At 53.4% G+C, this 26,428-nt stretch overlaps 1 protein-coding gene across 2 annotated transcripts in view; it reads left to right on the top strand.

Moving 5' to 3' along the window:
* GALNT14 (polypeptide N-acetylgalactosaminyltransferase 14) overlaps window positions 1–26,428 on the top strand; it is a 188,827-nt gene that overhangs the window by 134,250 nt on the left and 28,149 nt on the right. For both annotated transcript variants that reach the window (XM_024553028.3, XM_071221632.1), the window contains exons 3-9: window positions 7,454–7,552; window positions 14,953–15,020; window positions 16,816–16,881; window positions 17,064–17,185; window positions 23,953–24,040; window positions 24,752–24,836; window positions 25,943–26,046. In XM_024553028.3, coding sequence (XP_024408796.2) covers window positions 7,454–7,552; window positions 14,953–15,020; window positions 16,816–16,881; window positions 17,064–17,185; window positions 23,953–24,040; window positions 24,752–24,836; window positions 25,943–26,046 — 632 coding nt within the window. The remainder of the gene's footprint in view (window positions 1–7,453; window positions 7,553–14,952; window positions 15,021–16,815; window positions 16,882–17,063; window positions 17,186–23,952; window positions 24,041–24,751; window positions 24,837–25,942; window positions 26,047–26,428) is intronic.

Genomic DNA, 26,428 nt, shown 5'->3' on the forward strand with positions numbered 1-26,428 from the left:
TCAGTCTTTGGTAATCTAGTCACAAAAGTGATATCCCATCACTTTAGCTGTATTCTGTTCCGGGAAAGCAAGTCACCAGGTTCAGCTCACACTCCAGGGGAGGTCACACAAGGAGGGAGGTGGGTTCAGGGCCATCAGCTACCGCCACAGTGCCCAGCCAACTTCCTGTGCAGTTCACGTTCCTGCCCCAGGCCCTCCCAGTATCCCGGAATTTAATAACACGTTCAGCAATTCAAAACACGACAGTGCCGGGGAAGAGCAGATCTCACTGTCATTTTAAGTGTCTTTATGAGATGGAGGATTTCTGTAATACTAAGTGAGGGAGCAACTGAAGCGAGAATCAGGAACAGTATCTTTATGAAGAAGAACAAATTAACCTGCATGTGAAATCCCAGGGAAATTGACATGAAAAAAAATTTCATGCCTTACAGTATATCCCATGAAAGGAGATGAAAAGGAATTTCTGATTTTACAGTTGTCATACATTTTAGACTGCTTGTGTTTTTCTCTTCTAAAGAGTTGAGTTTGCTCCTAGAGGCCAGTTACAGATGCAGCAGCATTTTATAGTTTGTGGGCATCTTCCTTTTCCTCTGAGCTGAGAGCAGGCTTCACTACACAGAACTGAGCTGGGAATGCGTTAGGTCTTCTCCGCTCTAAGGACTAAATCGATTCTAAAAGCTAGCAGCAAGCCCACGGTGCCTGTCCTCAGGGAGCTGACATTCTGGGAAGATCACCAGGCCAAGAGCTATTCCCTTCTCATCCTTTCTTTCTCACATGCCTCACTTTTGGTGGCAAGGGAAATGAGGGGAGGAGACAGTGGTCTCCACGCAGCTTCTTCAGGGCTAGAGTGATGGCCACAGGGAGACAGGTGGAAGTGAAGGAGGGAGGGACGGGGAGGTACCCCACCCCCTGCATCTGGGAATCCACGGATGGTCCCTCCCTTGGGGACAGTGTTCTCCCAGGAAACTACCCCACTTTATGTCTTGCGTCTGTGTTTCCCTTGGCCTTGGTGGCCATGGAGTTCAGGAAGTGGAACACATGGGAAAGATAACTCGTTCATTTCCTCTGCCTGGGTCTGAGGTCTGTAGTGTATGCTGGAACTCCAGGAATCGGAGGGACCCAGCATGGCTTTCCGTTCGGGAGAGCTGTTCATTAACCACCCATAGAAAGGGGCCTCGTGGAAATCCCATCTCCACTCGCCTCTTCCGGCTCCATCTGGGCAGTAAGCAGGAGCCCCTGTTAGCACGTCCCTTGCTGCTGCTCAGCCAGCAGTATCCCTGTCTTGTTACTAGTGAGGGGTGGCAACCTGTCTCTCCCTTCTGGGCAGGTCAGTGCCGCTGCTGGGTTCCAGAGCTCAGTAGAAATGGCTCTTGGAGTGGTGATTCGAGTGTGGGCATGGGGGCCCACATGGTGTGCAGGGCACGTAGTGGACCTGGGGAACAGCGGGGTGCTTGAATCAGTGCCGGCACGGTGATGCTGTGGCATGGCGATGCTGTGCCATGGTGACAGGGCCTCCAGCAGGTCCGGGTCGCTAGCTGCAGGGAGTGCTTTAACCTCCCTGAGCCTCAGTTTCTTCCTTAGTGAACTCATTAAACAGGAGCACCCCATCCCCACCCCCGCCACAGGGCTGTTGTGAGCATTAAATATGCCGGGGGTCCAGCACAGTGCCTGGCAGTAGGGATCTCTAAGGCGGAGGCTGAAGTGGACATTTTCACCTCTGTAAACCAGGGCATTAAGGCTGGGAGAAGTGAAGTCACTGCCACCTCCCCGTGACCGCGGGATCCCACCCAGGCCTGCTGGATTCCCACCGCACTGTGCTGCGTGGTCTCTGTGCGACCTTCCCCCTTATCTCACTGCCCTCCGTCTCCCCGCTCTGGTTCGCCAGAGCCCCTTGGAGAGTCTGTCTTATCAGACTCAGAGCCACTGTCAGTTCTGGAGGAGCCAGAGTGGCTTTGCTTCACATGGACATTTTTGTAATAATAATTACGCTTTCCTCTCTGCTTCGAAGTTATTGAGGCTGCCTCTCCATCACTCCCTCCTGATTTTATGCTCGAGAATAAAATCCCGTTTGGTTATGCTTTACAACCATGTCTTTTCTTCCCTAAGGGCAGCGTGCTGTGGGAGGAAGACCTTGTATGGGAGTCGGAGGACCTGGGTCCTTGCCCCAGTAGGCATGTCCCAGGCCACCAGGGCCCCTCCTGCCCATTGAGAAGGTGGGGATGGTGATCATCATAACACTCTGTGTACGGGTTGCTGCCCGTTTAATGAGCGTGTGCAGTAAAATGAAAGGCATGTGCACAGCATTACATTTCTGTGATAACTGACAGTGATCCTCGCTCGGTGAGTTTCTGACATGCCCGAGTTGGCAGGTGTTCAGGTGCAGGGGCGGGCGGGGGTGGGCGGGGGAGCAGCGATTGGCTGGTGGAGAGATGGGAAGAGATGGAAGAGGGAGAGGCTCCAACGCCTGGCCAGGGGTTAGCGTCTCAGAACCCTCTCTTGGAAGCAACCTCAGCCCTGAACACTCAAGAAGGTGCTTTGGGAAGCACTTTGAGACCCAGCTGAACTTGAGGAAGTCAAGAGTCTTAGTAGAATCTTTCTTTAAAGGAAAAAACTAGCTCAGAGAAGCGTGCATTATTCAGGAGCTGCTGTGGCAATCAGGATGGCAGCCCAGGGCTGGCGTCTGTCTCTCAACATAGTCCGTGGTGGGCCCGTCCTGCCTCCTGGTCCCACCCCCACGCCCATCTTTCCTGCTCACTAGCTCTTCTCTCCAGTAAAACCCCCAAGTCTTTAATAAATTATAAACATGCTTTCTGGTCCGTCTGCCGGCGCCAGAGCTCTGTGTTGGCAGCCTTTTCCATTCCCCTCATGCCCCTAATAGATCTCGCTGTTTGATTAATCTTTTAGATTGCTCTTTCCGAAAGCCGACTCTCCTCACTGTGTCCAGTTTTAAGGATTTTTCTCGGTCCTTGGCTTTGTTGCCGCCATGTCCAGTACTCGTTCCAAAGTAGGACTTCATTCCCCCACCTCCAGTCTCCGAGGGCCGGTGGCTGTTGCACAGGGCTCAGGCAGGTGGGCCCCAGCCAGCACCAGTCCCTCTAGCTCTTGTGCCTTAAGCAGGGTGAGTTCACAGTGGGACACTAGGGACGTATGCCGGGTGAGAAGTCATAGGACCTGGGTTCAGCTCACTCTGCATGTGTGTGACCTTGAGCGAGATTCTGAGCCTCAGTTGTCCTCATCTGGGGAGTAAAGGTTCTCTGAGGCTATCCTAACAGTCAGATGAGACACAGGGTACCTCCAGGTACCAGGAGCTGTGAGCAGGGGCAGAAGGCAGACAGTGCCGAGTCCTATGAGCCAGGATGCCTATACCTTTGAGGTCAGAGCCCCCGCCCTCCCGCCTGTCCTCCCAAAGCCTGTGCATGCCTGCAGCACTTACAGGGCTCCTGCCCAGCCTAGAGGAACAGCCTCTGTCCTATAGGCACCAGAAGCTGGGGCCGCTGAGGCCCAGGAGCACACCTGCACAGGCTCCGAAATCTCTACCTGGTTTCAGAGATTGGACTGGGCCATCTCCAAACCCCTTCCTTTTCTGACTGTGAGTTCGTGGTTCTGATCCAGGAGTACTGACTGAACACGGCGTAGAGGCTGCTTCAGCCTCAGTTGTGATAATAACGCTGCCTGCCGTTTACTCAGCAGCTGCGAAACACCAGGTGTTTTGCCTGCAGTATCTGTGGTCTTCAGAACAAGCCTGGAAGGGAGGTATTTGTCCACATTTTATAGGTGACAACACTGAGGCTCATAGAAGGTAAATGACACGGCCAAGGGCACACACAGCCAGCGTCCAGCAGATCCAGGATTCACAGTGCAGGCTCCTTTCTCTGACATCGATGCAACCTCCTTTGCTCTCGCCTCCTCCTCTAGCCTCCCAGCACACCTCACTCACTGTTGCACTGGCCAAACCACTCACCAAAAATGCCCTTTGAGCCCATGCAAGATCTGGCTCCATCCAGTGGAGGAGGCGTCTACAGATTTGAACTTGATGTTAAAAATGGGTTACTCTTTGTCAAGCATCTATTAATAATCTCGGGGTGGGGAGGGGTGGTCTATAAGTTAAAGATTGTCTTCACTTTCCACATGAAGAAACTTAGAAAGTCAGTTCAAACGTCCAGCTACACAGTTGAGCCTCAGCTGTAGAATATTTGACGTTCCATTCAAGTCAACCGTGCTTACTAAATGCCGGCCCTCATCAAAACTTTTGACCACTATTGCTGTGAGAACCTTGAACGGGAAAGCCCTGTCTTACAGATGAGCACACAGCAGCCTGGGGAGGCAGGTGGTCTGCCCCTGGTCCCACAGCTGGTTAGTGATGTCCAGACCCTCAGGCCAGGGTACCATGAGCTGCCTCACTTGGCACTCAGCCAGTGGATCCAGAACTGTGCTGTCACTGGGAGGCTGTACCCTGTTTTCCATCTGTCCAGGTCTACCTCACCCTGTGAGATCCAGCTTGTTCTCCTCTAGGAAGCCTTCTTCACCTCCCCAGGTGGAGTCATGCCCTCCTCTCCGCTCCCCCAGCCCCATGGGCTGTGTCACTGTGAGTGAATACACCTGTCTCCTGGCTGGATACATATAAGGCAGGAAAAGTGTCCCTTGTTCCCTAGAGCTCTCTAAAACCATTAAGTCTCACTACCACCCTCCCTGAATAACTTATATCACAAAGGTTGGGGGTCCCATTGCCCCCCAGGGTGGGGAGGAGAACTTCCAGGCAGTGCCCAGAGTCTGACCCTTGACACAGCCCTGGCAGTGCTGGCCTTCTGGGTCACTCGGCTTGGTCTCTTATTTTTCTCCATCTCCAGTGGAGACGGGAAGGTTCTGCCAAGTTCTCAGCTTTATTACTATCCTGTAAAGGTTCTGACCACACACATTGCCACCTACCCCACTCTTCGTGCCTCTCCGTGTCCTCAGGAACCCTGCAGCACCCCAACCAAGGGACCCCACATCCACCTTGACCAGCCACCTGCCCTTCTCCCTCCCTGCCACTCCCACCTTAGATTCAGGTCTGTGTCCAGAGATAGCTGAGTCCAAGGCCTCGTCTCACTGGGGCCCATTTCAAGGCATGTTTCCTTCCCTTTTTATAATGGTTATCTAATGTACAGCAAATTACCCCCCAAAATTAGTGGCTTCAAATAATAGGAATCATTGATTATCTTCATGGTCTCTGTGGGTCAGGAATTCGGAGCATCTTGGCTGAGTGGTTCTGGCTTGCAGCCACTGGAGCCGCCGTCTTCTGGGGCTTGACAGGACCTGGCGGACTCACTTCCAGGCTGGTGCATTCCTATGGCGGGCAACTTGGCGCCGGCTGCGGGCCTTAGCTCCTCTGCACGTGGGCTGGCTTCGCTCCAAGTGGTCAAGGTAGAGCCTGAAGTGCTTCTGTGACTTAGAAGTCACACTCTGTCACTTCCATCACATTCTATTGGTCATATAGTCTATCCCTGATTCAGTGAAGGATGGAGCTATACAAGGCATGAGGACCAATAGGCGAGAATCATTGGAAGCCATCTGGGAGGCTGGCTACCACACTTTTTAAAACCATAAAAGGCAAAGTCATCAGCTGAGCTAGAAATGCATTTCCTGAATTTCTTCCTTTCTCTGTGAGTGGGCATCTGGTATACTTAATTCCTATTCTAGGGATAGGGAGATGGACAAGGGTCCTTCTTCCCTAGAGGAACTCACAGTCCAGTGGGGGAAACTGTCCCACCTTGAGAAGCACTAGAAGAGACAGATGTGTACAGAGTTATGGGAGCACAAAGGACAGGCTGTTACCTGTCTGGGAGAGCACAGAATACCTTTGCAGCAAAGGGGACATTTGCTCTGGGTTTTGAAGGAGGAGCAGGAGTTCATCAGGTGAAGGGAGGAAGGACATTGCTTCATGCAGAAGTAACAGTGTGAGCAGTGGCAGAGAGTGATGGAACTACACTAAGGAGCAGTTACGAAAGGTCTTGAAGGCTGTGCTGGGGGGTGGGAGGGGGTTGGATTTGTGCATCAGGAGCCACTGGAGAAGGCTGCGGCCAGAGGAAGGCCGGGCAGAGCTGTGTGGTGGACAGGAGATGACTGGCAGGGGCAGGGGCTGGAGGCTGGAGGGCCATGGGGACGAGAGAGGAGGGTAGATTCGGAGCGTTTTATTGGCAGGTGGAGCTGGCAGTATGTGGTGAGACCGTGTCTCTCTGGGACAAGCACAGAAAGGCCTGACGGTCACGACTTACCTTTTCCATGGTGTCTTCCCCTGAGGCCTTCCTTTCCCAATTCTCGGCTCCTCACAGGTGAGCTAAGCCCAGCCTGTGCTTAGGTGCCGAGCAGAACAGCCTGCCTTTCTTGGAATAAGTTCTCTGATTCAGTCTTTGCTCTCATGGAAAAAAGTGTTCAGAATTATCAGTGAGGCCACAGGGACATCAGGCCCACTGGCCTAGGAATGAGGTTCTTAAGTATTTTAGGCCACAGACTTCTTTGAGAATCTATACAAAACTATGAACCATCTTCCCAGGGTGGGGGGGAGGCAGGGATGCACATTTGCATACATAGCTTTGCAAACAATTTCAGTGGGCTCACAGTCCCCTGAAGTCCATCCTTGGGTTTCTGGACCCTAAATTAAAAGCCTGGGAAGAAATGGAATATGAAGAGGGGAAATATTTGACTCACCAAATGTCTGTTATTTACTTCCTTGTTTAATACCCCTCCTTGTACTTGGACAGCCCCCCAAAGAGCAAGAAACAGGAGGAAACACTTACTCAGGGACAGCCCCTGGCGGCACCAGCCTCCCTTGGCAGGTTTATCTCCATTATTATAGTAATTTTCAGGCGGCGGGCTACAATTTTCACTTGCAGCAAGGTATTAAATTGAAAGTACCCTAGATGTAATTGTCATATGAAATGATCCTGGACACGTGGGAATGAATGAATTCTCAAGACTGGGTTTTACAAGTATTGTTTATGCCAGGATTTGGGGGCTCTGCCTCTTTAAGCATGGCTGATTTGGGAGTGTGGGGGCAGGAGGTTGATCAGGTGTGGTGGGCTGGAGCTGCTGGCCCAGAACATGTGCAGCCTCTGCCAGCTGGATGGGCACAGACTGGGGGCAGGTTTGTGCGGCCCCTAGGAACCACTGGGTACTAACTGGGGCATGCGAGGAATCCCACATTTATGTTCTATATCTCAGCTTAACTTGGCTCCAAGCCCACATTCCCCCAGGCAGTAGGAAATTGAGCTTCAGTTATTTCTGGAGCTTCCCTGCCCCAGTGAGGGTCCGAGTGAGGCCCTGGGGTCTTGCCCAGGATTGTGCAGCTAGGGCGGCCCCATCAGATGCCAGGCATTTGTCCATGCTGGTGACCACCATGATGCCCTTGGTTCCAACCCCTGACACCTGCTTTGCCCCCAAAGGTCTTAGTGGTCTCCTGCCTTTTCTTCCCCAGGTGCACCCTGCTGATGTACTGCAGGGACCTCCCTCCCACCAGCATCATCATCACCTTCCACAACGAGGCCCGCTCCACCCTGCTCAGGACCATCCGCAGGTAAGTTGTCCTTCCTGGTCGGTCAGCCCTCCAGGGCCAGCCCTTGGGGAGGGCTTGTTTGCTTGCTGGGCGTACTGGCCTTGTGATGAGGGTATCAGGTGTTATCAGTCCCTGCCAGGTCCGTTCATCACGTTGCCCATGCATCCGCTCAGTCTCTCCTCGCACCCCTGTGAGGGCGGCTATTCTCCCATTTTACAGGGGAAAGACAGAGGCCTGAGGTGTTGGGTAATTTGCAGAAGGTCACTGAGCATTGTAGAGATCCTAGCAGAGCCCTTGCTTGCCCTTGACCCCTGTGTAGACCGCCTCTAGAACATGAGTTCTAATTTCACAGCTGATGAGGGAGCTGAGACCCTGAGAAGGTGAGGTTGCACCACACCCCCAGTGTCAGGCCGGGATTAGAACTCCAGAAGGCCAAGTGCTGCCTCTTCCAGCACCTGCCTCTCCACAGCCGCCCGTGTGCCAGGGCCCAGGGCACAAATCGGAGCAACCCGACGGTAATGGCTGATGTTTGCTTTCTTGGCCACCACTGTTTCAGCCCTATTCCCTCTTGGCCCCTCCATCCACCCTCAGCGCCTAGTCCGGGCCATGCTGTTGCTCTGATAGGTAGGCCCTGTCCTGTGGCCTGTCTACATTTTTGATATGCAAAAGTTCCAGCGTCAGCCCCCAGCAGAGCACCCCTTAAATCACAGACAGGCCCCAGAGACTTGGCCAGGAATTTTTTGCCCAGGTTCTCAGAAGATGCTGGTTGTTTCGGCTTCCCTTCTCTACGCCATGCCCCTTCCTCACCTCTGGAGCCCCTCTCCCCAAAACCCCCTTCCCCCCCAAATCATCTGGCCCACCCTTTTGTCACTCAGGTCTCTAGCCACATTGGCATCTTAGATGGTGCTAACAGCAGCCACTGGTCCCTAGGTCCCCTCGAGTGTAGACACCTCAGTGCATGTGCTCAGCTGGGGAGGCGGGAAGCCAGCGCTATGCCCACGTGACAGCTGAGAAACTGAGACTTCGAGGAGCTGAATGAAGGCCTCCTGTTGCTCAGCTAACAGCAGGGGCGCAGGGCTTGGACCTTGCACTCTGATCTGAGTTCTTCTCAGCAGCCTCAATAGAACCAGGCTATTCAGCATGGGGGATTTGAGCGCCCCTGGAGGAGGAGGAGGTGTTGGGGCCGCAGGTGCGCTCAGCCACGCATCCAGGAAGAGAGGGGCTGGCCTGGGGGAAGGTGCCTGTGGTACCTCCACTCCCCTGGCCCACAGCCCATGAGAGCCCTTTCAGATCTGTTAGGCAGCACATCAGGTGGTCTCCCGATCCCACCAAGACGGAGGTGAGATTTGATGTGGGCCAAGCAGGGGACAACTGAGCACAGCAAAGTCCCATCATTCCCATCAACAAGCCACGCCTTCCCTCCCTCCCTGGTGCACCTGCATGGCTGGGGGAAGGTGGGGAAGCACCAAGTGGCAGGAGGAAATCAGCAGTAGGGTCCCCCTGACAGTCGGCATCCAGTCCTCTGCAACACCTGTCACTCTCGATGAATGAATGTCTGCTGTGTAGGGCCAGTGCATCCCTCAGAACTGTAGGGACAGACCCGCCCAAGCCCACGGGCACCAGCCTGGTGTTTCCCTCTGTCCACAGGGCAGCTCTGTCTGCTGCCCAGATGTCCTTGGGGACTGGCTGGGCAGGTCCTTCCACCAGCCAGTTGCCCTGTCTGCCCTGGCTTCTGCATTCACCCCACAAGCCACCGGATTTGAATTTGATTTTCCAACAAGGCTTCAGCTTTTTACAAGAAAAGGCGCTGAATCACTGTCAGATGTCACTGTGAGTCTCACGGTAGACCAATAATGTGCCTTTCTGATTTGTAAACCAGTGTGGGTGCGTGTGGGGAGAAGGGGATGAGGAATGGCCCCACTTCCCTGTGTCAGTTCTGGCAAAGGGAGAACAGAGTTCTGCGGCCCCGCAGGCAGAGCAGGCACACGGGGGCAGAGGTGCTGGTTCCAAAGGGCCGGCCACAGCCCCGCCACACAAGTCATGTCTGCCCCTGTCCACCGGGTGCTTCCCCGAGGACGCTACAGAACCTGAGACAAGCTCCTTGCCTTCCAGGCTGGCCTCCCCTCCTCCATCAAGGAGCCGTCTGATGCCATGCACCTCCATCCCCTTCAACCCTCAATATACACGCACGTGCACACACACACACACACACTCACCACTAGGGGCCTGTGGGCATAGAGTAAGCACTTGATCAGCATCAGCTGTCCCTGTATCTGCACAGCTAGCGAACACTCGGGAGGGAAGAGGCTGCAGGGTACTTAAAGACACCGCACTTGGAGTCTAAGGACCTGGGGTCAAGTCCCTACCTGCCACTTCCAGCCTTGTGACCTTGGGCAGTCACTAACCACATCTGTAAAGACAGTGATGGAAGTATGCTAGATGTCTCAAGTTCCTTCACATTGCCCACAATGAACCTTCCTCTTGGGAATGTCTCAGAAACATTTCGGGGGCATTATAATATGGAGGCCCCAAGCTTCCCTCACACTGTGTTTATGTTCTGGGGGCCTTTCAACTGCTGCCCTGAGACTCGTCCCCTTCCGCTCTGAGACGTACTTCTCCTCTTCCGGCTGCTCCTCCGTCTCTTCATAATCGTGATAAAGACACTATGTAACGTTAACGTGTTCAGCCTGTGCTGAGTTTTAAGTCTGCAGACCCCTCACTCCAGTCGGGGCCCCAGGGGGAGTCTGGGACGTTCAGTGCCCATGGTGAATAGAGGACAAGAGCCACAGTGGCCGGGGCAGCACAGGGGCCAGGACTCCGGTTCCCGACTTCCTGTGTGGAAGAGGGGGGCAGCCAGGGGTGTGGCCCCAGCGCCTCTGTCCTCTGGCCCGGAGGTCTGTCTCCGATGCCCTGGTGCTCTGCTCTATGGGAGGGGGCTTGGAGCCCATCAGCATTATCCTTCTCAGAGGGTATCCCTGAAGTGCCCGGCTCCACACCAAATTGTTGGGCATTTGGCTGAGAGAGCCCTAGGCCTGTGTCCTACTTGGGGAACTTCCAACGTTAGCCAGGCCCCTGGCCCAGGCCCAGGCCCAGGTGTAATGCGAAAGGTAGCAGGATGGGGGCCTGGAAGCCATGTGTGAACAGATGTCTGTTTACATCATCAGCGGGCTGGACGGAAGTGAACTTCAGGGGTGGGGGGAAGGAAGGTTAGTATTTATAAAAATATAAAAGCTTTATAAAAGCTCCCATGGCCAGGTATCATTTGCCCCGGGATTCTGTACCTCCTTCCCCTCCCTGCTCTGTCCCACAAGTAAGTCAGTAGCTACTGAGCGGGGGCTGAATGAGAAGCTCTTCCTGTCATTTCACCATTGATGAAAGGATCTTCTCTAAGGTGTCTTTCATCTTGAGTCTTCTAAATTTTGGATGGCTTTGCTGCCGGGCCCTCAAAAGCGAAAGACACTTGAGGAACTGAAGGGCGGGGGGCGACTGGTCCTCTCCTCCCTCCAACCCAGCACTTGGCCAGCCTTTACCTTTCTGCTCGTGCCTGTCCACGCCCTCTGACTCCTGAGTCCCTGAGTTAGCTGGAGGGCTGGGGGCTGCCTACATAGGGGGCACTCAGAGCTAGGCAGAGGCACTATGGGGTGGGCGATGGCGGGAGGGAGAGAGGATCACAACCTAGATGAATTAGGACACTTTTCTCACTTAAGGAGAGAGAGAAGAAGCCCCCCAAAGTGGTTTATCTTTGGCAATGCAGTGGGTCCCCGAGTATATGTGAAACCCAGGGAAGGGGCACCCTTTAGCTCCACACCTCCCACGGGGGCTCCAGAGCCTGCACCATTTATACATTATGTCCTGAGTCTCCTTCCTGTTGCTTTTTGTAAAGTCCTAGATTTAGAGGAGCAGTTTCTCAGGTTGAGGTGGTTAAGAAACTGGACTCTGGGGCCAGATTTGCCTGCTCAGCCCTTACCAATGTGTGACCTGCCTACGCTCCTTCACCTCCCTGCCTCAGTTTCTTTCTCTGCAAAACAAGGGCTACTGGTAATAACTACTTTGCATGACTGTGGAGAAGAGTGAATAAGCTCAGGTAGCTAAAGGCCTCGAAACAATACCTGGTACCAACTGAGCCTATACAGGTGAGAACAGGTGATGTGCCTCCAGCAGGTAGGCAGCAGCATCCTAATGCAGCCTCAAACTGGAGTAGGGGTTAGGATCCCAGAGGAGTTGTCCCCAGGTACTCTAGCTCAGTAAGTCTGGGGTGGGCCCAAGAAGATGCATTTCTAACAAGACTTTAGGTGAGCCGATGGTACTGGCTCCAGGGTCACAGTTGGAGAACCTGTCTCATTATCAACACTCAGATTCCGAGAGCAGCCGCCGTGCGCCATGCACCTGCTAGGGGCCTATCGTGCCGCTGAGGAAGTTGCACTGTGGGCTCAGTACTTACCGCAGCTTTCAATCTGGTGAATGGACAGACAGGCACAGTGCCTCAGCCCAAACCAGTCTGGCTCCAGAACGAGTCAACTGCTCTACCAGCCTGGGGTCTTCATTCAACTGGCATTTATAAAGCGTTTGATAAACCCTGCCTGCGTATAGCACCACGGAGTTCACAAAGCAATTTCAAATACATTTCCTCATTTCATACGCACAAAAGCCTGTGAAGTAGGTCAAGTATTAATATCGCCCGCCTTTACAAGGAAAATATAATTACAGATGGAAAGGCAGGCAGCCCGGCGTCTTGTTCGGGACTGCACAGGTAGGAGGCGGTGGAGGCTGCCTGGCCTCCCACACTGCCCACACTGCCCTGACCGCTGCCTCTGGGGCGCTCCATATGGACCTCACAGTGAAGGCAGAAAGCAGAAGGTGTAGAAGCTGCCTACATGGCTGCCTGGTCCTCTGGCAGAGATGTGAGGTGTGTGTAGGAGACTCAGTTAGAGATTGATTCCCAGGCACTGTGTGACCTGGATATGCCAGTGATGTGAGCACTCACTCCCATGCTGAGGCTCCCATGTGTAAGGAAAGGGCATGGAACAGCACCAGGGGCTGAACCAGGAAAAAAACATGCTCATCTGGGCCCTGAGGAAAGGAAGGGTTGGCTCTGCTGTGGAGGGGGCTGGTGAGGTGTGCTGGCCCAAGCAACGAGAGCAAAGGAGAGACCTGAGCAGCCAGGGGCGGGGTGGTGGGAATGGGCATGGGGTGTGCCGAAGAGAGGGCCCCCTGGGCTGACCTGGACCTTTCTCTTTCACCAGCCACCCCAGGAGCCAAGAGCACCTGCCCAGCCCCTGCCCCCGCAGCCCAGAGCCCCTTTTACGGAGCAGGCCCCCTCCCGCAGCCCCCATCACTCCAATTGCTCTGATTAGAGGAGCAAAAACAAGCCAGGTGTTACCAGGAAATGGTCTAATTAGCACTTACTGCTGACGATTTCTTTTTTTCTTTTTTAAACTCTGGATATTTTTTATTCACTAATCATCTCTCAGTTCAACCAGTGCAGAGCCACACGCGATTTACCTTTTGATGTTCGCAGAAGAGAACTCTTGAATTTCAAAGAGCCGGCAGGGATTTGGGGAATCACATGCAGAAGCTACAGCCATAATCAAACCTCATTAGAGGGTATTCTTCAAGCAGGTTTTCCCTCTCTTTCCACCTCCCTTTCTGATTAGAGGGCTGGTTGTTGAGTTTGCCTGTGTTTTCCTGGGATGATCACAGTGAGAGTCTCCTTCCACCACCTCCTGCCCTTCCTGGTTCTCACCTCCCAACAGCGGACTCAAGGCTTGGTGTTGGGGCTCGTCTCTGCCTTACACTGTTGCCGTTGCCATGGTGAGAATTAAGGCCTTCATAAATAAAGGTAGCTCCAGGCAAGGTTGTGCTGGAGAATCTCTGCAGTCTATTTAGAAAAGTGGCTCACCTGAAACAGGGCTCAGAAGGGTCCTCCTGAGAGGAGGGACGCACACAGCACCTGGGCCCCACCCATCTGAACCGCCTCCCCAACACATGGTGGCTCTGGGCATCCTGCGGTGGGCGCTGTGGCCCAAGAATGTTTCCGAGAGAACATGTATTTTGGGGGGTTTTCAGGAGAAGTGGGATCCAGCCGTCTCAGTCAGGCCTGACACCCAGAGTGGACTCCAAACCCTGGGCCTTGTCCTGGTAAACAAAGTCAATTCAAAAATCATCAGGATGATGCACAAATAGTAGTCATTGCTACCGCGTTTCATCGTTTTGTGCCAGACATCCTGCTGAATGCTTCAGATACGGTTTCTCCTTTCATCCTCCCAGCAGCCCTTTGAAGTGGCCGCTGCTATTATTATCCCCATTTTATAGATGGAGAGACTTCACTGCGCAGGACAGTGAAGTAACTTACTCAGGTTTACACAGCCTGTAGTAAGTAGCTGCTAGACCACAGGCCTCTGGAAGGCAGAGCCTATGTCTCCTTTGTTCTCATTATATAACCAGTGCCAAGCATATAGTAGGTGTGCACAAAGTGTCTCTGGAGGTGATAGTTAAGGGCCAAGGAAGGGGGCTGTGCTGGACTCTGGTGATACAGAGGGAGCTTGACAAGGATGTGATCCATCCCTGGGGGTTTAACCATCTACAAGGTCAGCAAAACCAACCCGCAGAGTCAGGCAGCAGTGAAAACCGCAGGAAGCTTCAGATACAAACTGCTGAGGTAGCCCAGAGGAGGAAGCAATTAATTCTCACTAAGTGGGGTGGAAAGCTGCTAGAGAGGAAGTGACATTTGCACTGGTCCTTGTGGCAGAGGACGAGCATCTCCAGCAACAGACAGTGGTAGGGAAGCGGGCTCTGGGGTGGGAAAGAACAGGGTGTCTCTAGATAAGGACCCTGGGTGTGAACGGCCAGAAACAGGAGCTGGCTCTAGGCTGTGACTGGCCTTGAAGAGCATGCCATGGGTTTGGGGTGTAGATAGTGGGGATCCCCTGGGGGAGGCTGTCAAATTATATATTTGTATCAGCGAGGCAAGTCACACAATCAGAGATCAGATCTGTGCTTCAGGAAGCTCGCTCTGGAGGCCACGGGAGGGTGGCCTGGGCAGGTCAAGGCTACTGTAATAAACTGTACAAGAGGCTGGAGCAGGGATAAGAGGTGAAAGTGGCTTGGGTGATGTTTCCAGGTCGAACCAGCCCGTCTGGGGCACTGATTTGGGGTGGGGTGTCAGGGAGAGGCAGGGCTGTGGAGGACGACTCCTGTACGTGTGCCTGGGAGCCGGGTGGGTGGTAGTGGGCCATCGCCATCCGCAAAGCAGTGCTCTCTGCCAGGGGCTCCCAGGGGAGCAGTGGGCCTGGCAAGCTCTTTGGCCGCTCAGAGTTTTTATTCCTCCAATGCATTGGTGCCTGTTTAAAACTCAATTTAATGCACATATATTGTACTTGCCACTGGAAGTCATAATGATCTTTCCTCTTCCCATCTCACAGCGTATTAAACCGCACCCCTATGAATCTGATCCAAGAAATCATATTAGTGGACGACTTCAGCAACGACCGTAAGTAACATCGCCCCCTTTCTCTGTAGACACAAGTGTCTGTTCCAGCCCCTGAGTGGCAGGGAGAGGCGAGCCCACGGTTCTCTGGGGAGGGAAGAAAGCCCAGGTCTATGGCAGGAATGGAAACTTTGAGTGTCCATAAGGGGCTCAAGAAGGAGATAAACCTCCCCTTTATAAAACAGTCTCTTGGGGTCTCTGCTGTGAGTCTTTGAGGACCTAAGCAGGTAAACGTAGTAGATCCTTGACCAGCTGGTGTGTGCATGCGTGCGTGCAGCTGCTCCTTGGCCTGCACTCCTGGGCATGGGAACTACACCTCCAAAGGTTTGACCCTGATGCCCAGAAGCAATTATATCATCGGGGACTCCTGTCTGGAGTGCTGTGGTCACCTGCGAGCCTGAGCTGAGTCTAGCACACCCTTTCTATGGGAGGGCTGGGTGGGCTCTCTCTGTCTTTGGGATCTCCAGTGGGACATCCTATCACCTGGCCATGCCTTCCAACCCTGCAACCCACCGGTCATCACTGTCTCCTAGTTGTCGTATCAAAGACCCTGGGTCCCACCTAGACTCACACTCCAAATCCTCTTTCCCCAAGAAAAGCATGTAGGTGTTTTGAAGCATCCGTGTGTTCAGTTTGACAGGTACAATACTTGTAGAAGCATTGTTAGGCTTCAGATATTAATAGTGCCAACACCTCTTCTGAGAGCCATGGGTACAGTTCCAAGCAGTCAGCCACACCCAGGCAGGACCGTCCCTTCCCAGTGATGACCAGAGGAAGCAAACAGGAGTCACTGGGGACAGCTCCAAGTTACAGGAGAGCGGAGTCTGTCCCTGCCAGTGCTGACGCTGGAGGATGGGTGCTGGAGGCACTACTGTGCTGGGTTGTGCTATAGGAAGGCTGGAGACCCACATCTGTTTCAGAGCCTCGGAACCTTGGAAGGAATACATAAGTGGGCTGTGTAGGAGGTCCACACCAGACCTGAGTGCTGCACCTCAGGGACCTGATCTCTTTTCCCTTGTGAGGAAGGGGCTGGAGGTAGGGAGGCACTTGTCCTGCTGGGAGGTAGCCTGGCACTGAGGCTGGAGGAGGGAATGCTGCTAGAGTCACACAGAGGCAGAATAGGCTGGTTGTTAGAGCGTGGACTCTGGAGCCAGACTGCTTGGCTTCAAATCCTAGATCTGTCACTTATCTTACTAGGTACATGCCTTGAGGAAATTATTAATCTTGATGTGTCTCAGTTTACTTGACTATAAAATTGAGATTATAATAATAATAGATATGGCTTATATAAGGATTTAACTATGTTAACACACTCAAAGTGCTTAGAACAGTACCTGGCCCCAAGAAAGCTTCTGCGAGTCTCTGCTGTCACTCAGAAGAGTCCCGGGCCAAGCAGAGAGCCTAACGTTGGTAAACCAATGAAGCAAAACCAGCATGGTGGGATCACAATACAGAGTTCAGAGCCAAGGGGTGGTGAGCCCAACAAGTGCTGGGGCAGCGGGCAAGCTAGAGGATGACCCCAGACAAATGCCTGCAGCCGGGTCCCTTGTGCATCCTGGCACATGGCCTGCGAGGTGGAAGTTGGACCAGCTCTGTGTGGTGGGCGGCACTGTGGACAGACCTGTTAACAAACAGGGTCTCCTGTGTTAAGAGTTTGTGGTCTGAAGCTCCAAAATTCATCTTGGCCATCCCCTGGCCTCTGCGGTCGGTGGTGGGGATGGCAGGCAAGGCTGCCTTATCTCCTCAGGTTCCCCTCCATCCCCAGGTGCTCACTTCACATAACCTTTTGTCTTTGCAGCCAGTGACTGCAAAGAGCTCATCAAGTTGCCCAAGGTGAAGTGCTTACGCAATAGCCAGCGGCAAGGTGGGTCTAGGTAGCTGGCGGGGCCTGGGGAGGTGAGGCGTGGTTTGGTGCTGTGTGTGTGTACGTGTTATGTTGGGGGGGGGGTGTCCCACGTGTGAGGAAAATGCTGAAGGGTTCTTCCATGAGCCTGCTGGGAGGTGGAGCAACTTGGGTACCCACTTGGCCATTTGTCCCCTTTGCAGGGCTGGTGCGGTCCCGGATCCGGGGCGCCGATGTTGCCCGGGGCACCACCCTGACCTTCCTTGACAGCCACTGTGAGGTGAACAGGGACTGGCTGCAGCCGCTGCTGCACAGGGTCAAAGAGGTGAGTGAGGCCGACCTAGCAGCAGAGGGATCCCATGCCCCCACTCACTGCAGGCTCAGTACTTCGCATAGGCCCCCAGTCCCGCTGGGAGTTGGATGGGACAGAGGGTTGTCCCAGTTTTATAGGTGGGGAAACTGAGGCAGAGCAGCCTGCCCAGGGGCACACAGCAGGCAACGGTGGGACAGGGCCTGGGTCCTGCTCTCTGTGTCCCCCTCTCACGCACAGCTTCCTGGCCTAGGGAGCCGACTGCCCAAAACCGTTTCTCCCAGACGATAGAAGGTTCCCGAAAGGAAGCCCTGGTGAGTGCCTCTGTGAAAAGGAGACAGCGGACGTAACCAGGCCTCATCACTCCATTTGTAGGTCTTGCCTTCACCCACGTGTCCCCCTCACCCAGTGGCCAAGGCAGGTGGACTGGGTGCTGAGACCTGAATTCCTTGCCTCTGTCTGTCCTTGAATTACTCTAGAACTTTGTGTTCTTTCTCTCTCCGTGTCTCAGTTATTCTTCTTGAAAGTGAAAAAAAATTAGGAATTTTCCCATCATTATTTTATACTCCCCCAAGTCTATCCGCCCCATCCTGATGTACAGAAGGCGCTGTTGTATGCTGGGGGCTGGTGCTGGGGATGAGCACTCATGGCATCCCCTTTCTCCCGAGTTACTGAGCCCGACAGCCATTCTGAAACATGACGTTGGGTATGGTTTATATCCCCAGTTCGCAGATGAGGACAGTCTCGGGGAGAATGTATAACTTGGGCTGATATTCCCACCGGAACCCTCGATGTTGCCTGTGCTGTGGTCATTTCCTCCCCACTCTGCCCACTTTCTAATTGTGCCTTCCGCGCTGCCTGCAAAATGGCGGTGTGGCGAGGGTGAAAGAACTGGGGTGTGCCACCTGCCCAGAGGGCTAGGAAATCCTTACCAACTTCCTTCATTCCTGTGAGGGAAGCTTGGTGGGTTTACAGAGTTCTCACACGTGGGCCTAGATGTTAAAACCCACCCCGTGACCACTTCCCCCACAGTGGGGGGAGGGGGTGCTCATACACTGAGTGCTGTTTACAACCCCCCCCCCCCCATTTTCTGGCATTATCTTGGCAGAGGGATCTGGGCTGAGAAACAGTGGTTATGAATGGACCACTTAGTGGGGGTGCTTTGCCAGGCTCCAGAGGCCCTTCCAAACCCTCTCCTCCCTTTGGGCTCAGCCTGCAGCTTCCCAGGATTACACTGGGCTACTCCATCCCTCTGAACATGTGCTGAATTCCTGCTGCTCCAGCTCTGGCCACGCCCTTCCTGTCCCTGAGAACCCTTCCCCTCCTCTCTGCAAACCCCTTACTCTTCAGGGCCTCATCCGGGTCACCCTCCTCCAGGAACCCTTTCCTGGATGCCTGGCCAGCTGGGATCCCTCCAGACAAGAAGTGCCCACTCGGCCCTGCAGTTTCTTTTCTGGGTTTAGTTCTCTGTCTCCCCTGACAGACGACAACCCACTGGGGGAAATGGTCACTTCCTGTGGCCACCCTGCTTGTTGCAGTGTAGGGGCCCAGTGTTCAGAAACGATCATGAGATGGGGAGGTGATGAGGCTGCAGGGGGAGGAAAGCAGGCTCACTTCCCGCCTCAAAATGAGCAGACATTTAGTGAGCACCTATTTCAGGCAGAGCAGCAAGGGAGGGAGACCCCATCTTAGGCAGACACGTTTGGTTGATCAGCCCAGAAGTGCTCAGAACCCTGTGCTCAGGGGTTTTACAGAGGCTTCATCCCACAGGGTGATTGATTATATCATTGCCCATTGATGATCCAACTGGACCTTCTAGTATCTGTGCCCTCGCTGAGGTGGGGTGGGGGGAACTTAGAGAGGTAAGGGGGACAGAGGTGGGGTGAAAGTTCCAGCCTTCTAATCAGGTTGGCTCCTCCAACTACCAGCCCCCATCCTCCAGGAGTCCCTAATTAGCATAAACTCAGGTATGTGAAAGGGGCTTGTGAACAAAAGATGCTCCTCTCTCCCCATTGGCTCAGGACGTTACAAGGGTTTTAATAGCTGTGTTTGATGACCCAGGAACAAAGGCCAAAAATATATTTCTTATTATATCACACCTTCACAGTATATGCAGTACTGCATTTTGTTTATCTGTTCATCTGCTGATGCGCATTTGTGTTGCTTCCCCCTTTCTACTGTTGCGAACGATACTGCCGTGAACATTGGAGTTTTGTTTGTGTGCCTGCTTCCAGCTTGGGGGGTACAGAGTGGAATTGCTGGGTCACGTGGTAACTCAGCGTTTGACCTATAGGATCCCTCAGTCTGACGTGTCCCTGCAGGATGTGTTAAGGGGGGTTTGCTTTCCTCAGGCAACCTTAATGTACCTGCCAGGCCCTTTTTATTCCTGGCGTCTGAGTCCATCTCAGAAACCCTGTCTGAAAAATGCCCCCATTTCTGCGTTGGTGGCTAGCCATACCTGTAGGCAGGGGAAGCCTTCATCTCCTCCTTCCTGCCTGTGAGTGTCACCCGCTGCCTAGGGCCACCCCCCGCAGGAGTCATCAGGTCCAAGATTGAGCTCAGCCTCCCAGGCTAAGATACCGGTCCTCACTGCTGTCCGACCTAAAGCTTTTGTTGCAGAGGGTTGGTCAGGCAGACCCCGGCTGGGGGTCCTTGTTCTGCTCCCACAGAGGTTGTTGCCAGGCCCTGACTCCCTTGGGACAACCCTTTCAGGATAAGAGGTGTGGGTGAGCGCCACCCTGCATTTCCATGTGTTTTCCTATGGAGTCAGACTTCCTATGGAGTCTTCTTTCTAGTCTCAGAGTAGAATGCGATTTGATCTTTTGAGTGGAAGTAGAAATTTTAAGCTGTAATTGGGGTTTGGGATTTTCAAAAATAGAAAAGAGATAAGAAAGAGGCTGGCTTGAGCTGTCGGACCTGTCCTCGGCTGGTGTTTTCCACGTGGAAAAATCCCTATTTCCCTTCTCTCCCCTTCAATGACAAGATGATGCTTGAAACAAGCACCAAGCTGGTTTTTTAAAGAAAACATAGGCTTCTTTTTTCCCTTCCTTATCTACATATTTTTTTACTAGAAAAAGATATTTAAAAAAAATTTAAATCCTGTAGCATTTGGTAAATTGATGTAAACAATGGCTTACATATGCTTCAAACCCTCAATTATCCCAAAAATCCTGTTGGGAAGGCAGGACAGTTTTGCAAATACTAATTTGTTCTCACTTCGTAGATGAAGAAACAGAGTTCCTCGCTATGTGCTGATTTGCTTAAGGTCATGTGTATTTTAGATGGCAGAACCCAAACAGGAACCCAGGTCTCTTGCCACAGTGTCACCTCCTGAGGATCCTCTCCTGACCCCCACCCCTCCCTCCACGCTAGCTTAGAGACCTCAACGTGAAACTCTTCACCTGTCCACTGCCTTCCCTAGACTGCAAGGTCTGACGCATCCTTGTACCTGCCACAAGTCCTAAACCATAGTAGGTGCTCCATAATGCTTGCTGGTTGGCAAAGTGAAGGAATGATAGTCTCCAGGAGTTTTTTGATTGCCCATCCACAATGTGGTTTTAATTATATGAATGGGTAGAGAAATGAGAGGCTTTACTGCAGGAGTGATCCATGGCCATTGGCTCCCATGGAGGGGCGGGGCTTGGGCGTGGATTTGAATGGGGGAGGGGAGAAGACAAGAGCTTTGTTCTGGGTCTGCCAAGGATCCCACCAGCTGCCTGCTTCACCTACCCGTGGACGTAGCCTTAAAGATACAGCCTCCTGGGAAATGCAGGTGGGGATCTGTGATGGGCATGGGTATCTTTACAGAGAGCCCCTCCATCCCTTAGCCTACAGGGGGAGAGGCCATCTTGCTCAGTTGTCATTGATCTACCTGTGTTGCCGCCAGCCGTGACACAGTGCCTTCAGCAGGAGTTAATAGATGGCCTCTGTCAACCAACGCCAAGCGAACACCTGCTGCCCACCAGGCTCTGGGCTGGGGCTGAGGGATACGACAGCAGAGCAGGCACTGACCCCTCTCCCAGGGTCACTCAGATTTGTGTCCTGGCTTTGATGGGTCCTTCAGAAAGTCTCCTGCAGCCCCTTCTCAAGGTCATGGCCCTACACAGCACTCAGCCCCAAACATCTCTCATTGCCTATCTGGTCTCCATGGCTCCAAGCAGATGCTGTTATCAACATGCCACAGGAACAATAGGACAGAAACCCTCAGCGCTTACAGGGAGAGTGTACCAGAGCCCGCCACGGCCTTGCAGACAGCCCATGGTTGGCTTCTAGGGAAGCCTATGGACGATGTGAGAAACTTGCATTTTATTTTGTACTTTTATTTCCAAATAGTGAAGAAAGATTTTTTTTAAAAAACAGAATTGCAGTTTGGGGGTCCTCAAGACCACCCTCAGCTTCAATAGTTCACTAGAAAGACTTGAAACTTAACAAAGCTGTTACAAGCATGGTTACTGTTTATTACAGTGGAAGGATACAGGTTAAAATCGGCAACAGGGAAAGGTACAGAGGGAGAGTCCCAGGCACAGACTTCCGGTTGTCCTGTCCCAGTGGTTAGACAGACGCTGCTCACTTCTCCCAGCATGGATGGGTGGCAACAGGTAGAGAGTATTGCCACACAGGGAAGCCCACCTGAGCCTTGGTGTCCAGGATTTTTATTAAGGGTCCATCACATAGATATGACTGATCACCCCCATGGAGTCCATGGACCTCCAGAGGTCAAGTTGAGTTGGTACCACGTGGCTAAGGCCCTCATCCTAAATCACACTGTTAGCATGGACTATCTGGTGTAGCCCAAGGCTCCACCAAGTAGAGATATTGTTACAGGCGGGTCATTTCAAGGGCTTAGAAGTTCCCTCAAAGGAGCTGGGCAAGGGCCAAATGCATCTTTGGGTAAGGTTAATCCTTTCCTGCACAAGGGTCTATATAGGACTTAGTGAAGCTGCAGAATCCCCAAAACTCAGCAAACGAAAGCAAAATGAGGATGCTATCAGACCCACAGAATAAGGTCAGACTCTGAACTCCTGAGAACATTTCAGAATTCACGTTACAAGAATGTCTTTGGGGGTATGTCTGTGTGTAGATGTTGGTGTGGACGGCAGTGTGTGTTTGTGTGTGTGGTGCACACACACACACACACACCGATGAATGATGACAGTGGCCTGCAAGGAGCCCCAGAGGACGGTGGCAGCTGGGCAGGAGCTGTGTTGGCCATGAAGGAAGCATCTGTGCACAGCCCAGGGGTGGGAGCAATGCGATGAAAATGAGCATGTGTTTCCACGTGGGTCGATTGGCTTTGGAGGCACCTTGTCACCATCAGGATGAGTCACACGGGGAGGCTGAGGGCCAAATCAACTCTGTGAACGTAAAAGCAGGCATTTGGAGAATCTGAGCTTAAAATAAAAAGACGGCCTCATTCGGAGGGAAGATTGGCCCTGGAAGTTAAAAGGCTGCAAGGCGAAGCAGAGGTTCCCACCTGTGTGGACCAGGGGTGGTGGGTGCGGGGGACTGGAGAAGTGGTCCCATCAGGCCCTCTGCGGCTGCGGGATTCTGTATACTTAGCTGTCAGCTCCCTGATTCATGGCTAGCACACACTGCCCATGGGAGTCCAGCTTCCCCTCCTGCACACCAGGTACAGGGATGTGTGTACCTAGTTCACACAGAACTAGGGAACATTCAAAATATTTAACGCCTTGGCAGTCCCCAGGAGGTGATGAATTTGTCTTGTAGATTTTGAAAATGTCCTCCGGAGGACTCTGATGCCTACAAACAGGGCGGCCTGGGGAGAGGAGCCAGCAATGAGGCTGGAATGCTAGATACAGGCCCGTTTTTGATGGTCTTGAATGCCAGCTAAGGAGTTGGAACTTTATCTTGGAGGCAGCTCAAGTCTTTAGCTATTGCGCAGCACAGTGAGATTTGCATACCAGAGAGACAACTTTGTCAGGCACCTGTGGGCTGACAGGGAAAGGGTGAGATGGGGTGGGGAGGGACTAGGGGTCCACTGCAGGTGTGAGGTGCTAAAGGAGAGGCAGGATTCATTCAGATGAGCAGTTTTGATTGATGGGCAGGGATGAAGCTTCTGAATTTAGTGCTGGGGAGGAAGTGGGGTACGTGATGGCTGTGAACAGAAACGGAACCGAGAGGAAGGAGCACATTTGGGGAGATGATGACGAAGCCGCCACTGAAAGGCTGTGTGAGATCCACGTGGGAGGTGGCTCCCGGCCCACTGGGTCTGAGTCTGGGAGCGAGGTGGGCAGTCCGGGCTGGAGGTACAGATCTGTGAGTACCACAGGTGGCAGCTGGAGGTAGGAGTCTCTGGGAACACTCTTCATCAGCTTGCCTAGAAAAAAGCACAGAATGAAAGTATTTGGAAATTCCAAGAGGTTCCCTCTGTGGGTGAGTGGCTTTGCTTCTTGGGGCTGCAGGCTTGGGGTCACCTTCCCAGCTGAGTGCCCCCTGACAGTGAAGGACTTCTGGAGCCCTGCCTTCCTGATGCCCCCCTTCTCAGGGTGCATCACTCTCGAGCCAGCCTCCGCTGTGTCTCCACCACGCTTAGACGGCCGTCATGCCAGATGTCAGGGAAAGGCTCTTAGCGTTTTCAGCATCAGAACTAGAGGGGTCACAGTGTCCAACACCCCATCTTATAGATGGGAAAATTGACACCCAGGAAGGAAAGTGTTTGGTCAAGGCCCCAAAACCAGTCTCTGGCACTACCAGGGGGAGGCCCTACTGAGCTCCCTGGTGCCCACTACCCCACACACTGACGCGGCGTCTGCCGTTGACAGGACAACACGCGGGTGGTGTGCCCTGTGATCGATATCATCAACCTGGACACCTTCAGCTACATCGAGTCTGCCGCGGAGCTTCGAGGGGGTGAGTGGGGCTAATGCCTTATTCCCAGAAGGACATTCTTTCCCCCCCCTAGTCATTGCTGTCAAGGGGAGAAGTGAGGAAATCTTTCCTCCCAGTGGTGTGTCTGGAACATCTGGCCCTGCATCCTGTGATACCTGTAGCTCCAATGTGGCCCTTAATGTTGGGCCTGACTGGAGGGGCCAGAGGAGGGCCAGCTCCAGCCCCCAGAGCTCAGCTCTAGCACTGGACTCACTCCAGGGCCTGGCGGTGAGGGAAGCAAGGCCCCCTGGCTACATGGGCCCTGAACTGTTCTGGCATCTCAGCATCGGACACCAGCCTCTCTTCGAGGCCCACCTCAGCTCTCTGTCCAGGCCCCCACCCCAAGACCAGTCACTTTAGGTGATTCAGCCCCTCCAGACCTCCCGCTTCTCCCTTCTCGAGGCTCCTGGCCAAGGGCCACATTCCGTAACCGTCCATCTTGTCTCCCTCATGTGTCTCTTTATCTTCTACCCTTCGTTCCTAACTGCAGCCAGCAGAGAAGGTACAGAGAGGCAGGAGCAGGTAGAGAAAGAGAAGGAAGCTGTGATCAGCAGGGGTGAGACCTGTTATCCTTGGGATTGGCTTCCCTGGGAAACTGGGTATATTCATGGACTTCTAGAATAGGGACAGAATGAGCAAGCTTTGCAGGTACACCTGAGAAACCAAAGCAACCAAGTGGGTGCTATGTTTTAGGGTTTGACTGGAGCCTCCACTTCCAATGGGAGCAGCTCTCCCCAGAACAGAAGGCTCGGCGCCTGGACCCCGCTGAGCCCATTAGGTAGGTCAGGGCAAGGGTGGGGTGGGCTGATTCATTCCCACTTGGTCCCTCCCCCTGTCACATGGTATAGGGAGGTGTGCAACATTAGATGCTCAGAAGTTTGGGTGGAGACCAAGAGAGCCCTTAGCCAGGCCTGCACCACTTTGGCCTTCATTTTAGGAGGTTTCTGCCCTCAGGGAAGCTTCATTGAGGGCCCGGGGGCCTGATGGAGACAGACCTGTGCTGCGGAGTTGCCCATTGTTGTTCTCACACAAACATACCAAGATGTGCTCATGCTTCCTGCTAAACATGGGAGGGTCCCAGATGGTCCCATTTGAGCCTCCGAAAAGAGAAAAGGTTCCTTTGCACCAGGAGCAGAGCGCCCAGGTCTTAGATATCAGGATTCAGCCCAGGGAGGTCAAGGCAGCCGACACAGTAAGTGGAGGCTGATATCAGGGCAAGGGCACTGGTGCTTGTTAACAGACGCATCTGCTCTGTTCTGTATGAGAACATGGCAGGGGCATTGCCTCTGGGCTGCTTCTGCCCTGTATACACGGCTTTGTCCTGATCTGCCGTCTCTCTTCCGGGCCCATGGGGGCCACACTAATGCCTGCATTGTAAGTCACTTACCTCTATAAAGGCCCTCTGTCCAAGTAAGGTCACATTCTGAGGTACAGGGGGGTAGGACCCCAGTGTGTTTTTTAGGGGAACAGAACCCATGACAGAGGGGTAAAGAGGGAGGAAAAGGGAGAGGAGCGTAGTCTTAAGAAATGGATGTGTTGTTGACAGGTGCTGCCTCGGCTTTTCTTCTCTGCCAGGTCAGTGGCCCCCAAGAGGGAGCTCCCAAGAGAGCCATGCCGGGCAGGGCCTGGTGGGGTGGCCAGTGTCTAAGTGAGTCTTGGTCCCCCATGGGAGGTGTGCTGGGCTGTTTGCAAGGTTTGTCATGAAAGGGAAAACCCCAGGAGCGTGTTCGTGTTTTAGGTAAGTTGGAAAACACACTGGCCTCTCCCTGAAGAGAAGCAGAAATGGTAAAAACGTGGACTTAGTTCCGGACAGCTAGGGCAGAGGAATGTGGCCGTGGTCCCCTCCCATCACTGGCCCTCCCCCTTCCCCTTCTCTCTGCACAGGACTCCAATCATAGCTGGAGGGCTCTTCGTGATGGACAAATCCTGGTTCGATTACCTGGGGAAATATGACACAGACATGGACATCTGGGGCGGGGAGAACTTTGGTGAGTTACTCTCTCTGTGTGCCGGAGCTGGGTCAGGACCTGTGTCCGTGGGCCACATGTGCCTGGGTGGAGGACCAGTGGATGGGGACGAAGTTACTCCTGTGGGGAAGACCAGGTGGGGCACCGCAGCAGCAGCTGCTGGGAGGGGGGAGGCAACCAGGGAATTGCTCCATGGAACCAGGTGGATGCTGAGGACTGGGCAGACCTGTAGTGGGTAGTGGACATCCAAAAGCCAGGAAGACCAGGGAGGAACACCAAGGGCCAGAGGCAGGCATGAGCTAGGAGTACTGGACATGAGAATTTGGATTTGCAGCGAGACTGGAGGTAAAGAGAATGATGAGCAGGAGTGATAGTGACACTGGAAACGTCTGGGTCACGTGTG

Source organism: Desmodus rotundus, chromosome 5 (assembly GCF_022682495.2).
Source record: "Desmodus rotundus isolate HL8 chromosome 5, HLdesRot8A.1, whole genome shotgun sequence".
Classification (NCBI taxonomy): domain Eukaryota; kingdom Metazoa; phylum Chordata; class Mammalia; order Chiroptera; family Phyllostomidae; genus Desmodus; species Desmodus rotundus.